General features: G+C 44.2%; 1 protein-coding gene across 1 annotated transcript in view; it reads right to left on the bottom strand.

The window, feature by feature from the left end:
- Positions 1–944: 944 nt before the first annotated feature.
- BMP6 (bone morphogenetic protein 6) overlaps positions 945–16,069 on the bottom strand; it is a 561,752-nt gene continuing 546,627 nt past the window's right edge. The window contains exon 7 of the mRNA XM_069613493.1: positions 945–2,453. Coding sequence (XP_069469594.1) covers positions 2,304–2,453 — 150 coding nt within the window. The 3' untranslated portion in view covers positions 945–2,303. The remainder of the gene's footprint in view (positions 2,454–16,069) is intronic.

Consider the following 16,069-nt stretch of genomic DNA (forward strand, 5'->3'; position numbering starts at 1 on the left):
CTGAAAATTAAGTAGTACTTTGCCATATTCTTGGAGTCTGTCTGGTTATTTGGGTCTAAGATCATTATTGGTAATTCCATTGAGCACATGAGACGCTTCAGGGTACTATTGCACACACTCACCAACTAACTACATCTGCTACCATGGTCGTCGGGTCTAGTTATTGCCATCACAATAAAATTCTGCTCTAACCCAAGCTGTACTCTTCCCGAGGCCTGCAATCATGCTTCCCAATACCTTATCGCATTTAAAAAAACGCACATTGCTACTTTGACAATCATAGACCCTACTCATTCCAATAGGTTTTCCTCTCTGGTTTTGATAATTCTGTTGTCTAATTTCTCTTCCCTTATCACTGCCAGCATATCACTCCCCTCCCTCTTGCTAAGGTCTGGCGACACCCTGGCAGGTTCACAATACAACACCTTCCAGACAGGGCCAAGTACATTAAGACCACTACAGTAATGATGGGCGCAGTATAAATATTGGATAACATAAAAAAGGCTATTTTCTGCTTTTGCAGCAAGATAAGTTTAGTTTCTCTTAGATCTACGTGAACTGCTATGTGACTAGTTCACCTACCAACAGCAACTCATTTGAGCTCTTGCATATACTTATGACTCTTGGTAGGTGAACTAGTCATTCTGACATGACATATGCTTATGACATGGTCAATATGGACGTGTGTGTGTGTGCTGGTTTTGTTTGTGTCCTCTGCCTGCTGACCCCACCAAAGAGACACCAACTACCCAAAACGTTGCTGCCAAGTCTTTTAAAAGTAGCCTCTGGATGAATTTATCATACTTCCGGAGTAAGATACCCTTAGTTTTTAATTACAGCTCAGTGCGGCTATTTCCACCAACACCTCCACAAGCATAAACAAAGCGCCTGCTTTGTAGTATGCACTTACTGTACGTCAATATATTTATACCATCTTACTCATGTTTTGTAAAATAGAAATTACAATATTTTATTGTCAGTGCAAATAGCAGAGCAAAAAATTTACTTTAAAAAATGATTTGGTCGCTTTAGTGCTCAGGAGAAGGAACGGAATGTATAGTTGGAAAACTGCGTCATCCAAAGATTAAATGGCAGGCAGGAAGCCTTCTGAATGTCTTTGCACCTGCCGCTTTTTTTTTTAGAGAAACAACATTTGAGACGTTTAGGCCCTCATTACGACCTCGGCGGTAGCCATGCCGTTATTGGCGGCATGGCTGCTGCCGAAATCGCGTCCGGGTCCGGGTCCACGGAATGAGGAATTACCGGCCATTCTGAGTTCGGAAGGCCCGGTAATTCCTCCCTCCAAGGACCCGGACTTGGTCCTTCCCCATTCCCATTTCAGCCCCCATAGGGCTAAATGGGAATGGGAGAGGGAGCAAACAATGGGCCATTACGAGTTGGCCCGTTGTTTGCTCCCTCTTCCCATCGCGGGACCCGGTAAGCACGCCTAGTTTGACCAGGCGTTACTTACCAGGTCCCGCAAGGGGACCTCGTAATGAGGCGGTACGGGGTTAACGGCGCCGGCACCTTTTACGGCGCCGTTAACCCCATACTGCCAGGGTCGTAATGAGGCCCTTAGAATTTCTGTGAAAATCATCTCAGTTTGGCTGTGGGAGAAAACCACAACATGAGTCTTTTGTTTTTGTTTCAAAACTGAACAAGAAGTGCTTTTCACAAACAAGGTGTAACAGAGCTAGTGGAAGCCAGGATTTGGAATAGCTTAAGACAAAGGGTTGGTGAAGGCAGCTGGACCCGGTCCTATCCTTGCCGGACACACCACCTGCATCTACCTGCTGCTAGTGCACAGTTGATCGCCGGTTGAATAAATGTTCTCCAAAGTCCTCATTTTTACACGCCATTTAGTCACTTGAATAGTTGAAGTACACCTTACAGATATTAGGCAGTTAAAATGCTACGATGCTAGTGTCGCGATCCAAAGCCTCAAGTTCTTTTTCAATTCAAGGATGAAAAACACCTACAGCTTGATCCAAGCCAACTGAAAATGCCCCTTTTCTGGCAGATGTCTTCCCTTCCAGGCAAAACAATTCAATCCTTGATAAGTTTTTAGCAAGTAGCATTATGCCCTTATGTGTGCACTCAAACTTCAGTACAACTGTTGCGGGTCTTGGCCTTGAACGCAAAAATACATCTGAAGTCCTTTGGTTTTGCTTCACGGTGCTGATCTTCAGCGGCATCAGAGGTGCTTTTCTCCGGAGATCGTCCATCCTAGAAATTGACGGCTGAATTGCATAGCAAGTATCCCTCAGGCACAGATATGCGTAGCTGTTCTTCCTGAGATTCGGTCAATGGCATCCGCATGCTCTCACCACCATGTTTCTATATTTCTTCAAAATCACGTTGGAGTTGTCATCGAAATACAGCACAGATATGGCGTTGAGCTTGGTTGGTGCACAGCATGGTTTCGGGGCGTAGTTGGGGTTCATGAGATGTACCTGTTTCAAGACAGCAAAACAAATGCCCGTTTAACATTAGTAGATGCCATTTTTCAGTTTACTGCATCATTGAGCACAGAGCTGGCAATTTCCGATTGGTTTCAACATATGTTTATTTTAACATATTCATGGTATGCTGCACTTTATTATAGTTGACAGAGACATTTGCAATGCTTTATCCCTAACAAACATGGCAACCTTGACTGGGCAGTTATCTGCAGATATTCTGTGCCACTAATCACGGTGGAAGATGTCCTAATTCCGAGCTGCAATTATTTAAAGAACAAAACAAAACTCATTCATTTGTGAATGCATTCCTGCGTTTATTCACCAATATAAAGAAACATTTTTTGATCACGAACAGATTGCAGTGACATTTTAACTAACAAGAAAATGTACTATGGGAGATTAAAACGTATTGGTTAAACAATACTTAAAATATCAGAAGCTGCCTAAATAATTCAACACAAAATAAACACCGTATTTAAATAGTTATACATGCATATGGAGTCAGAGTGGTACAGAATGTAAATAGGAAATACTTTGCAAACATTGTACAACATTGGGCATCAATACGAGTTTGAAGGAAGCCATGGTGCATGGCACCATGGCTGCCTCCAAACGGGCTCCAATACCGGGTTCCTGCAATGAGCAATAACCGGGTCATTCTGACATAGGAGGACCCGGTAATTCCTCCTTGCAGGAATCATTCCCTATTCCCATTTGAGCCCCCAGAGGGCTCAATGGGAATGGGGAGGGAGGTAATAACGGGCACATTATGAATGGCCCGTTATTACCTCCCTCTTCCCCTCGTGGGACCCGGAAAAGACGTCTGGTTTTACCAGATGTCTGATCCAGGTCCCGCAAAGGGAACCTCATAATCAGCGCTCCCATAATGAAGGGGGCCGGTCCTGTACCGGCCCCCTTCATTACGGGAGCGCCAGGGTTATAATGAGGCCCATAGTGTCTGGAATGAACATATCAAGGGGGCAGCCATTGTTCCAAAAGTTGCTTTCCCATGTGACAAAATCCCATATCTAACTCTAGTGACATCTAGTGGAGCAACAAAAGGGTCAGCGTGCCTTCCAACACTAGATGCTGATGGGCCCGGAGAAGGGATACGTTGATGCCCTGGTCACCCTCACTTAGTCAACTCCCTAAGGCATTGGCAGTCACATGGCCCTCAAAAAACAGGACACACGTATTTTAAATGGCCCACTGTCAACCAGAGGAAAAAGTCAAACATCGTTCCCCCAATCACTAGAGTGCTGTGGGTCTGGAGCCCAGCAGTCCCTAGTTCACTGCGTCAAACACCAGGGTGCTTTAAACTCCATTTATAGCAGCCTTGTGAATCAAGCACAACCCATTGTTGTCTGCAGGTCATGGCATAAGAGTCATGATCCTTTAAGAGGTACATCTCAGGGCGTTAAGAATGCGAGTCTAATTACTGGTAAAGGACCTGTGGTCATCCCAGTGTAAAAATACAGTTGTTCACATTGCTCAAATATTAGCACTTTTACTGCTCCTTTAAGGGTCCCTGGCTGTGCAACGCAAGTCCAGTATTGCTGATGCATTTAATGTACCCAAACTGAGACATCAAAGCCTCTCACCAGACCCCTATGTGAGCTCCATAAGGGACTTTTATAGACTAAATTGTTGTGGACAGAATAAGGCAGGGCTCCTTTAAAGGGGAGGACACTTGGAAAGGGAGGGCACGTGAGAGCGGGGAGCGTGAGAAACCTGAAGGTGTCTCACCCGCTAGTCCCCAGAGATCTGTCATCCAGGTAGCCAGGACACGGCCATTGCTATTGGATCCAGTTCCTGGGGTGGAGCAGTGGTGGAGGAATAACCTGGATGCGGTGGGGGGGGGTCTTCAGGGAGTTTTAGTGGGACACTGACAGGTGAGACGCAGTACCCTCTTCATTCTAGCCCATTTTCCCCATCCTACCCCATGAGATACTTAGAAGCTCTACCCCCGCCCCTTTTCCGACACAAACACATTCCTACACAGTGAAAGACAATGGACTAACACCAGAGCCATTTACCTGACATGTCCCAACACAGGGGTCAGGCAGCATCAGGCAATTGACCACAACAACGCACACCTGATGGCCCTTTCCCTTCCCCCACACGGATAAAAGGCAGAGCATGAGAGCACACTTTGAGCAAGGCTGAATGCACAAGGAAACAGCTATACCGGACTGGCAGTTCAAACGGAGGAGAAAGGTGGCGAGATCTGGAGGGACGATGAAGGGGGAACTGCCTTTGCCCTTTTCAACCCAGACCCGTGAAGCCTCTGAAAGGGAAATCATAAGACAGGGAAGCCCAGCTGGCGTGTGGTGTGACAGGTGTCAACGACACCCCCCCATGCTGATAGCCAAAGCGTGAGGAAGCGCTTGCTGCCGTGGTGCCGCCCTCGACTCCCGAGACGAGAAACTCCTACAGTTCCGCACGGCCAGTGAGTCGAAGAAGACAGATAGTAAAACCAAACTTTGCTAGGCCCAAGGTAGCAGGCGGTAACCTTGATGAACAAAGAACTTGTGTAACTGAACTTTAAAGAAACCCTACTCGACTGTTCTGAAGCAGAGTGGTCAGGCGTCGTGGGGTGCTCATACGAAGGATTCTGACTGAAGCCTTTGTGGGTTGTATTGTTTTTTGAAAATACGAGAACAAAGAGGCCCTAGGAGAGGCCAGTGTGGAGTGTCAAAGTGATCCTACGGGGGTCGAGCAAAACCCCTCATACACTCAAAAGTCTTTGACACATTGGAGAAAACTGATTAAATGGTGAAACTGGCAAATGTGAACCCGACAAAGGGATGCCTACGAATTGAGGGTAAACTGGGATATACCCATGAATATTGTGATGACAAGTGTGAACCCGGCTGAGGGATGTCCACAATGGATAGTTCAAAAGGACATTGAGATAGTTTGAATGCTACAATTGTGAGTGAAAGGCCATAGTGAACCCGCTTGAGGGAGGCTAACTGTACAAGAAGGATCAGGGCCCAGCTGAGGGGGAGCCAAGGGGCAAAGAGCAATCGACCAACGTGAAGGATTACCAAAGGAACATTTTATTTTGTTTATCGTTCAGCAGGCCTTCTAAGACAAAGACTTTGCAAGAAAGAGACTTGGCCCCAGAAAGTCCTGGCATTGTTGAAAGCGAACTGTAACCTTGTGCTGGCGAGGCGCAGGAGTGTGCTGTGCTCAAAGGTCCTGCCTTGTCCTGTGATAAAAACGTGGCCCCTAACCTACCATCCTGACTTATCATTTGGTGAACACTTCTTTCTTTTCTTGTGAACATTATACCACACTACTTTGTAATTCAGTTGTAAGGATTGGCAATAGTTTCATTTTTTTAGTGTAGGCCCTTTTTATTTGACAAGATGTCACTAGGACTCCTTGGTATTATTTGATGGTCGTAGCTTGTTCCTTTCTTAGATTTAGGTTTAGATTAGGTGTTTTTGTCACCCATTATATAGTTGCAATAAACACCCGTAAACTGTGATAACTTGTTGTCTTACTGTTGCCACCATGAGTTCCTTACAGGAGGAAGGGGAGGGCCAGACAAGGGAACTTTAGTTTTAGGGATAAGAAAGAATATAGAAGGTTAACTTCATAATGCACTCTGTCATCATTGAATTATAGGAAAGCAAGTTGGCAGAGAAAGTCACGAACCACAGCACTTATAAGAAGCAATTTATGCAAAGAGCAACGAGGCTGCAGGTGTCTGGGGGTGTGGATATACTGCCAGTATGATTCCACTGTGGTAATTGCAAATGAAACACGAGCAAGTCCCAGTCTCACTGTGCCAAGAAAAATGCAAATAAGAGCATGAAGTCCAAAGGATTTATTCAAGGAACAGCCTGACACGTGTTTCAAACCATGAGCGGCTCTTCATCTGAGGCTAATATTAGACATAAGTTACAAATCAAAATAATAAAACAAATTGTGCAATATACAATGTAAAAAGATAATATCAGATTGTAACAGCATCAATTAATAAAGCAGTGTACAAAAAGGCAAAGCATCCAGGGACAGAAACGGGTGGTAGATTTACAAATTTGCAATTAACAAACAAATAGTAAAACACAAATGGGGGATAGAAGCCACATTGGTCAGAAAAGGTCACGCAAAAATAAAAAATTGTAATTAAATTAAGAACAATACAGCATTTGTTGATGATGAATAGAAGGTAGGTATCCAATAGTAAAAAAAAAAAGAAAAGGGAAAGGGAAACAAAAAATATATGGGTTACAATTGTGCAATTCCAATGACTACAGCAGCGCAATCAAAGAACAGCCATATCAGTAAGTATTAAGGAGGTGAAATATGTGTATTAATTTGTGTAGGAACCCCACAAGTCAAAGGAAATATTACCTTGACTTGATGAAGGACACAGGAATTCTACAGTCAGGACGATGCCAAGGAAACTCAACAATATAAAAAAAATCAACTATAGGCAAAAGGGCCAAGAATTGCAATAACCAACAAAGTGGTAGATAAGTAAAATAGCATACCTCAAAGCTTTGCGAATGCGGAAAGGCTGGAAGAGGAAATTGAAAGGGCTATATCATTACGTGAAAGTAATCTTGAATCGTGTTAAAATCAGAACAGGCGCTAATTAATGGAGACATTCATTGCCCGGAGTCACACGCGATCAACCGCGATCAAACACCATGTCAAAAGTTAGCATGGAAGAATCGGACCCAAATTACTTAATTGGAACACCAAAGTGAACAAATGAGCTAAATTGAAGTGCCTCTAAGGCCAGGGGGCCGTGGAAAAACGTCTTACCTGAGCTGCTATACAAATAGAATGCCAAAGAATCAACGCGGGAGCCGCGAGAGTAAGGAAGGACTAAATAGAAGAAACTCTAGAAGGAGGCAAAGATAATTGGGCCGTGAATGGCCACGAAGCAGCAAATGTAAGCCGCCATGTTAGGTGTACTGAAAACCTTAGTGACAGTGAACAATTAGATGCGAGATTTTGTGAAATTTATAAACGCGCGCGCGAGGAGGGAATAAGATTAAGGAAAGAGCTGCTAATTGAATAAACGGTGATTAAGTTAAGGAAAAAAAAAACAAAAAAAGGGGGGAAGCAAAAGATACTTGAAGGCCAACGATTCAAAGGAAAAGGGTGGCAAGTGTCCAAGTTAGGAAAGGCGCTGTCTGTGGGTGCGCTGCTGCTAAGTCATGCAAATTGGAAGTGAACAAACCAACTTCCAAAAAAATTGATTTACTAACAACAGATTACATATTAATACGGAACAAATATTTGACATCTGGATAAATGAACAAAATTTTGGATGTGCAGGAAAAAGCCCATAATAAAGTGGGCACATTGGCACTTGTATACAAAGTCATAATAAAAACAGAACAATGATTACAAGAAGGTTGCAAATTCATGGTCAGAGTTCAATCCATTAAACACAGTACGATATTTGCAGATTAATCTTGCTTCTAATTTGCGTAATTTCAATGTTAAATTGCCACCTCTGGGAGGCAGTGTCACCTTACATAACCCCACAAATTGTATGTCATCTTTACAGTCCAATTGATGCATTTTTGCCAATGATTGGCTAGAGGGTATTTGATTCTTGGCTGCCAATTGTAGCAAGGTCTTCTCGAATGCGAATCTTCAGAGGTCGGATAGTACTGCCAATGTATTTAAGTCCACAACTACAAATTATGCAATAGACGACAAATTTGGAATTACAATTGATAAAATAATTAATTATGTGATCCCCTCTCTCTCCAAAGGAGACCTGTGATGTTTCCAATGTGAATTTGCACATGTTACAGAATCCACATTTGTGGAATCCCACAGCACATTCTGTGTGCAACCAAGTAGGTTCTGGAGTAGGTATACTCATAAGGGATGGACAAAGTTTAAGTTTAAGCGAGTTTCCTTTACCGAACGTAATGCTCACAGTAGGATCGAGCCAGCTGGAAATATCTGAATCAAGATGTAACAGGTGCCAATGTTTCTTCAAAATATTATGGATTTTGTGACTGTCCGAGTTGAACCTGGTGATAAACCTAATTGTCTGGGTGACAGATGACTTGTCACGAGTTTTAGGGACTAGCTGATCTGCTCTCTTTAACTGACGTACTGAAGCAAGTGCTTTGTCGAGACAGCTATGATGGTAGCCTCTCTCAAGAAAGCATGATTTGATAGCGATGCTTTTATGATCAAAGTCCTTTACATTAGAGCAATTCCTCTTGGCACGAATAAACTCACCTTTAGGAATATTCGCTATGACATGATTTTTGTGGCAACTTTCTGCATGCAATGTTGAATTAACAGAAGTGGATTTACGAAAAGTTGTTGTGACTAGACCATTTGGAGTTAAATCAATTGAAAGATCCAGAAAATCAATATGCATTTGGCTAGCAGTAGAAGTAAATTGTAAACCCCAATCATTGTTATTTAGGTAGGAGACAAATTCAAGAAGTAAATCTTGTGAACCAGTCCAAATCAAAATAACGTTATCTATGTAACGTTTCCACAAATGAATAAAAGGAAGAAAAACAGGGCTGACAAATACAAATGTTTGTTCAAAGAAATGCATGAATGCATTAGCAAGTGCTGGTTCAAATCTTGCACCCATAGCAACACCAATTAATTCCTTGAAATACTCATTAGTGAATATGAAAACATTATTCTGCAAAGTAAATGTCAAAAGTTCCTTCACCATTTCGATGTGGTCAAAAAAAGATGCAGAATATTCATGAAATAAAAAAATCAACACTTTTTAGTGCTATTGAATGATCTATAGAGGTATATAATGCTTTGGCATAACGTAACTAACCAGCAAGCAGTTTGAAAATTCAAATTTTCCAGTATTTCTAGTGTGTGCATTGTGTCTCGGATGTATGTAGGCGTCTTAAGTACGACTGGTAACAAGAATTCATTAATGTAGATAGAGATTGGTTCTAAAACACCACCACCTCCTCTGACTATTGGTCTCCCTTCTGGAATGTCTACAAATTCTTTGTGAATTTTGGGAAGAAAATACACAGTGGGCATAATAGGCCCATCTACAGTGAGAAATTGCCTTTCCACGTCAGTAAGTAAACCAATTTTATGCCATTTCAAAATTAGATTATTGGCAGCTGCATGGATTGCCTGCAAAGGCTTATTAGGAAGAATGGAATAACAACCAACAGAATTCAGGTGACGCATTCCCATAGTAGTGTAGTCAGATCGATTCATGACAACATTTCCACCCTTGTCGGACTCTTTAATAATTCAATCAAGATTGCTAGACAGATGTTGAATTGCTTGGAACTCGAGTTTATTGAGATTACAATTAGAAATAGATTTATGTGTTGAAACAACATCTTCCAATAAGTGAATGTCCTTAGTGACTGCCTGATAGAAGGTATCAATGATATTGTCAGGGGAAATGTAGGAGAAAATTTGGATTTCCTGGTAAGTTCCTTAATGCTTACATTTTCCACGTTCGCGAAGCTTTGAGGTATGCTATTTTACTTATCTACCACTTTGTTGGTTATTGCAATTCTTGGCCCTTTTGCCTATAGTTCATTTTTTTATATTGTAGAGTTTCCTTGGCATCATCCTGACTGTAGAATTCCTGTGTCCTTCATCAAGTCAAGGTAATATTTCCTTTGACTTGACTTGTGGGGTTCTTACACAAATTAATACACATATTTCACATCCTTGATACTTACTGATATGGCTGTTCTTTGATTGCCCTGCTGTAGTCATTGGAATTGCACAATTGTAACCCATATATTATTTGTTTTCCCTTTTCGTTTTTTTTTTACTATTGGATACCTACCTTCTAATCATCATCAACCAATGCGGTATTGTTCTTAATTTAATTACAATTTTTTATTTTTGCGTGACCTTTTCTGTCCAATGTGGCTTCTACCCCCCATTTGTGTTTTACTATTTGTTTGTTAACTGCACATTTGTAAATCTACCAGCCGTTTCTGTCCCTGTATGCTTTGCCTTTTTGTACACTGCCTTTATTAATTGATGCTGTTGCAATCTGATATTATCTTTTTACATTGTATGTTGCACAATTTGTTTTATTATTTTGATTTGTAACTTATGTCTAATATTAGCCTCAGATGAAAAGCCGTTCATGGTTCGAAACACGTGCCAGGCTGTCCCTTGAATAAATCCTTTGGACTTCATGCTCTTATTTGCATTTTTCTTGGTGCAGTGAGACTGGAACTTGCTCGTGTATCATTGAATTATAGCAGGGTGTATGAGAGGGTAGATGTTCAAGCCGCGCAGCATAGAGAACCACATGAAAGTGGACAGTGTGGCTGCAATACAAACCACAAGTTTCAGGAGCCAAAGTGGTCCAAGCGGGGCAGGGCAAGGTGGCCCATAGCAGAGATATCAAGGAGAAAAACAATGTTATAGATGTGGGTTTGAATTTCCCCATCGAGGACAGTGCCCAGCCATAGGGCAAATGTGCATGAGGTGTGGCCGAGAAAACCCCTTGCAGGCGATGTACAACGAAAAGGCACTAACCCTCCCAAATTACAGAAACCCTATGCCAGGACCAGTGGGGCGCAATGCACTGATCCAGTGATTTAACACCAGAATGTACCCTGAGCAGACTGTCCAGATAATACCACCAAGGAGGAACATACCACTTCCTCAACCCCAGTGAAGGTTCATTAGAGTGATGGAGGAACTTACCCTGCAGATGCCGCGACAGTAACACAAGGAATGAGATTATCCACAAAACCCATAGAGCTATATGCACGCCATCATAAAATGTATGACGCTGAATACATGAGGGACCCGTAGGAGAACCCACCTGTGGCGCAAGAAGACACTTACGCTCAGGAGAGCTACGCCCAAAATGATTGAAACAGCAGGGAGTACGTGCGATTTATTAGTGCAAAGGCCGATGGTAGCACAGCCCCAACAGTGACCATCCAGATAGGGGTGTTGAATCACCAATTCATCGTAGCCACTGGGGCTATCATCAATGTGTTGAATGCAAACCTCCATCAGATGATATATGATTGATTATTTATAACACGCTTAATACTTTCTAATCGCGGACCCGGGGAATCGAACCTGTGTTGCTCCGTGTCATCTTGTTTTGAAGGCGAGCACGTTGCCCCTGAGCTATCCTCCAAAGGTAATAGACCTCTATCCGCTGACTCCCTCCCAGGTGAGGCTATTCCAATGGGGTGCAGCACTCCCGTTGACAGGACAATTCCGATATGACCTACAACACAAAGGGCACATAGTATTTGCAATTATACACGTGATTCAGAGTCATACGATTGACAGATGCTTACTGTGTTACCATACTACACGTGCGCTTGCCCCCCATCGACATCCGTTATGACCAGTCGCAGGTGGTGAAGGGGCTTTGGGTGGGAGAGAGCAAGGTGAACATGGTGACAGACCAAGAGATGACAATCCAGCGTATAAAAACAGCATTTCTGGCACTATTCGAGGGCGTGGGCATGTTCAAAGACTCAGTAATTGTACTCCATGTCGACCTGACATTATCCCTGGTGCCCCAACACCCACGCAGAGTAGGATCCCACCTGCAAGTGCATGTGTCCAAAGAGCTGCAGCTACTCCTCGACAACGATATCATTGAGCGAGTGAGTGGCCCGATGCCATGGGTATTGCCACTGGTGGTGGTGGTGCCAAAGGATAATCAATGACAGTGTCTCTGTGTGGACATGCGCATACCGAACACCGCAATCCAGACCGGAAGGCATCCTGGTCCGAGGACCTGATTATAAGGATGAACCGGGCAGTGCGATTTTCAAAGCTTGACTTCAACCAGTTCGATCATCAGCTGTTTATTCACCCTGACTCCAGGCCCATCACAACCTTCGTGCCGCTTTGAGATTTTCCCCTACAAACGACTAAACTTCGGAATATCGTCTGCAGCAGAAATATTCCAGGAAACAATCCACCGGCTGATCTCACCAGTGATGGCTGATTTCAACTACAGCAATGATATCTTGGTGTTCAGCATGTCCCAGGACAAACACGTCAGAGTTCTATTGCAGGTATGCAAGATCTTCCAAGCGGCGGGCCTCACCCTTAAGGGGGCCAAGTGTGACATCAACAAGCCCAGCTTTAAATGTTTTGGTCACATCTTCTCAGATTGGGGGATTACAGCCGACCCAGAAAAGATAAGGGCGATGGTGAACTTGGCCCCACCAACGGACTTCTCTGAGCTCCATCATGGGCATAGCGGGGTACTGGGCCCAGTACCTCGACAACTACGCCATGCTTACAGACCCCATCAGAAATTTTCTCAAGACAAATGTGCTATTTGAATAGGGTGCCAAATGCAGGGAATCATTCCAGACCATAATAAATGACTTGTCACCAGCTGCAGACTAGCATAATTCGACCCCATGTGGGAAAGGGAAATAACAGTAAACGCCCAGATTGAATCTGTGGAACGACCCAGACAACGCATTGTTGCCTACGCCACCAGAGCCCCATCGGCCACTGAGAGGGAATACTCACAGACCGAGAGGGAAAGCCTGGCGGCAGTATGGGCTTGCAAAACATTTCACCATTTTGTCATTGGCTGTCGATTCACCCTTGTCACAGACCATCAAGAGATTCTGTCCCTATTTGGGAATCCAAATACCAGGATACCCCCATGCATAGAGATGTGCATCAGGCTGCAGGAGTACAACTTCCACATTGTTCACAAACCGCAGGGTGGGAGGGGGTGACAAATCCGGCAGACTACTTATCCAGACACCTGGAAGGACAATCAATATATACCATTGAGAGAGAGGCTGAACACTGTATTAAATACCTGTTGGAGAACGCGCTGCCCCTGACGCTCACCCTGGCAATTTACAATGACAAGAGCAGACTAGACTCCACCATCAAGGCTGCAGTTCAGCTCACCAACACAAACGTGTGGAGGAACCACAGACAAGAACTGCAAAACAGTAAAGAGGTGGACATGAAAGAGATTGAAAGGATGGCTGAGGTACACGGTGAGCTGGCCACAACTGAGCAGGGGATTCTCTTGAGAGGAAATCGCCCAGTAGTACCCAAAGCTCTGAAAAAGATAGTCAACAACCTGGCGCATGAGGGCCATAGGGGACTGGCAAACACATAAAAGATACTGCGCAATCAGGTGGGGTTCCCCTACATGGATGCAGTCGTGGCTCACATACTAACACACTGCCAAGCCTGACACAGGGTGGCGATAAACACCACCCTTGCTCCCTACTGATCACGCCACTTCCCAAGGGTCCATGGCAACGAGTAGCAATAGACTTCTATGGGCCCCTGGAAAAAGGGGGACACCTACTAGTGCCCATGGATGAATATTCCCAGTGGTGAAACTAGTGCAGGGGAGTCCTCGATGAACCGTTCAGCGAGTGGGGCATACCGAACATAGTTTCAAAGTTATGACTTCAGGAAGTTCGCTGCACACTTGCGGTTCCAGCACCAGAAATGTGAACCACTCTGGCCCCAAGCAATCTGGATGGTGGAACGATTCATGTCCACCATCAAGCCAACCCGGCGTAAAGCCCTCGTCGATCAAGTGATGTTTGCACAAGACTTGTGCCAGATGCTGAGAAGCTACTGGAGTACACCCAATAGGCCACAGGGAAGACCCCAACAGAGATAATGAAGAGATACAAGCCCTGAACTCACCTGTTGCAGTTTGAAGACTACAGAGAGGAACAGGACGTGGAGATCCAGGAGCGAGATGCTGAGAGGAAAAGGAAAGCGAAGATATGGGCTGACCAACGAAGAGGAGCGAGGGAACCACCGCTACCCGTTGGAGAACGTGTTGTGGTCCTTCAGAGACAACAGAAAAAGACTGATACTCTTTACGACCGAAAGCTCTTTCAAGTAACAGAAGGCAAAGGAACTGTGGTCACTGCGGCAATGGACGGACGTGACACAACCCAAAATGCCTCCTTCTTCTCCAGACTGCAGGTGTCAGATGCCGAAATCATGGAAGCATCACGAGGAGTCGAAGAACAGCCAAGGACAATGGAGGGAATAACAGAAGAGAGACTGCCCCAAACCATCAGCTGAGAACCTGGCAGAGACTGGTGAAGGGGGGATCAGGAGAGACTTGCAAATTACCTGGGAGCCCCCACCAAGCCATTTGGAATCCCTCATGGCTCATCGAACAGATATGAGCCTGAGATGCATAAGTAGGGGGGAGATGATGTGGACAGAATAAGGCAACGCTCCTTTAAAGGGGAGGACATTTGACAAGGAAGGGCATGTGGGGGCGGGGAGGAAGGGGAGGGCCAGACAAGAGGAATTTTAGTTTTACAGATAAAAGAGAATAAAGAAGGTAAACTACATAATGGGCTCTGTCTCATCATTGAATTATAGTGGGGTTTTCCTGTAACATAAACAACCAAAGAAAACTGCTTTGTGTGATGGGTCAGGGTGCCTGCATAGCTTGAATGCACTCATTCGGATTAGAAATGTTACTTGCTCCACGAGTCCCAAATGACAGGAGGAATACAGTGTTCTTTTGTGATTTGTGTATGCATTTTTATGCAGCTTTCAAAGCATTCACTTCACACTTACCCTCAAGATGCAATCTGACTAGGTAATAGTATGACCTCCAGAATATAGGCAGAGCAGAGTCAGCTTGCGGGGACTAGTAAAATGATTGTTAAATCCAAAATGGCTATTTAAGCTTGGCACCAACCCCACAGTTCCCCAGTGGTTCCAGGTAAAACTTAAATTCTACAAATCCCAATCCCTCACCAATTTGGCAACCCAGCTGTAGACGGGGATTCCAACCCCGTTGGAGGGGTTACAGGGATATATAATCCTGGAACATGGAACATGGTTGCTACTATGCAACCTGACTAATGTCCATGTCACAACTCACATCACCATTCAGGGCAACCCGCCACCCACCACAACAACAATATGACAATGTCACTATGGCACCACCTCACAGCCTTGATAAAGAACTGATGGTCGAAACACGTGTTAGATTTTTCTATGTGAGCAGCACTACTGGTGCTAACCAAAATTAAAGCAACTTCGTGCCAATAAAATCAACACTACAACACTTACCAACAAGCCCGACTCATCTTTTTGCCTGTGCTATAAGCACTACCTCAACTGGTCACAACAATTGAAGTCCAGTGCCAAGACGAACAGGGTTCCCTACCCTCCCTTTTCATACATATCCTACCACACAGGATTTTTTGAGCATTGGCCCGCAGGAACCCTTCACTAGGCAGCATGACACATCATTGAAGACTGTACAAGATCAGAGCAGGGGTCCATCGTCCTTGAATGTTCTTGCCACTTCCCCTCCGATATATAAGCCTAGACTAACATCCGTCTAGTGTGGGGATTGAGAGCAATTGTTGGATCGAGTGAGAGACAGGGTTTGGAGCCGCGACGGAGTAAAACAGAGATTGTAGCAGTTGGGAGAACAATAGAGTATGTAGGTGATTGGCAGAAGACAGATATTGGTGGTGATCAGTGGAAGGTCAAAGGGGAGAAAATAACGAATTGGTGAGAGAAGCACTAAGACTAGGTGGTAGCGGTATTACAGCAGAAGGTGGTTAGGATATGGAGGGAAAATAAGTGGCAGGGGATTATAGGAGACAACGAGGTGGATGATG

Source organism: Ambystoma mexicanum, chromosome 5p (genome assembly GCF_040938575.1).
Source record: "Ambystoma mexicanum isolate Mex_15411 chromosome 5p, UKY_AmexF1_1, whole genome shotgun sequence".
Classification (NCBI taxonomy): Eukaryota; Metazoa; Chordata; class Amphibia; order Caudata; family Ambystomatidae; genus Ambystoma; species Ambystoma mexicanum.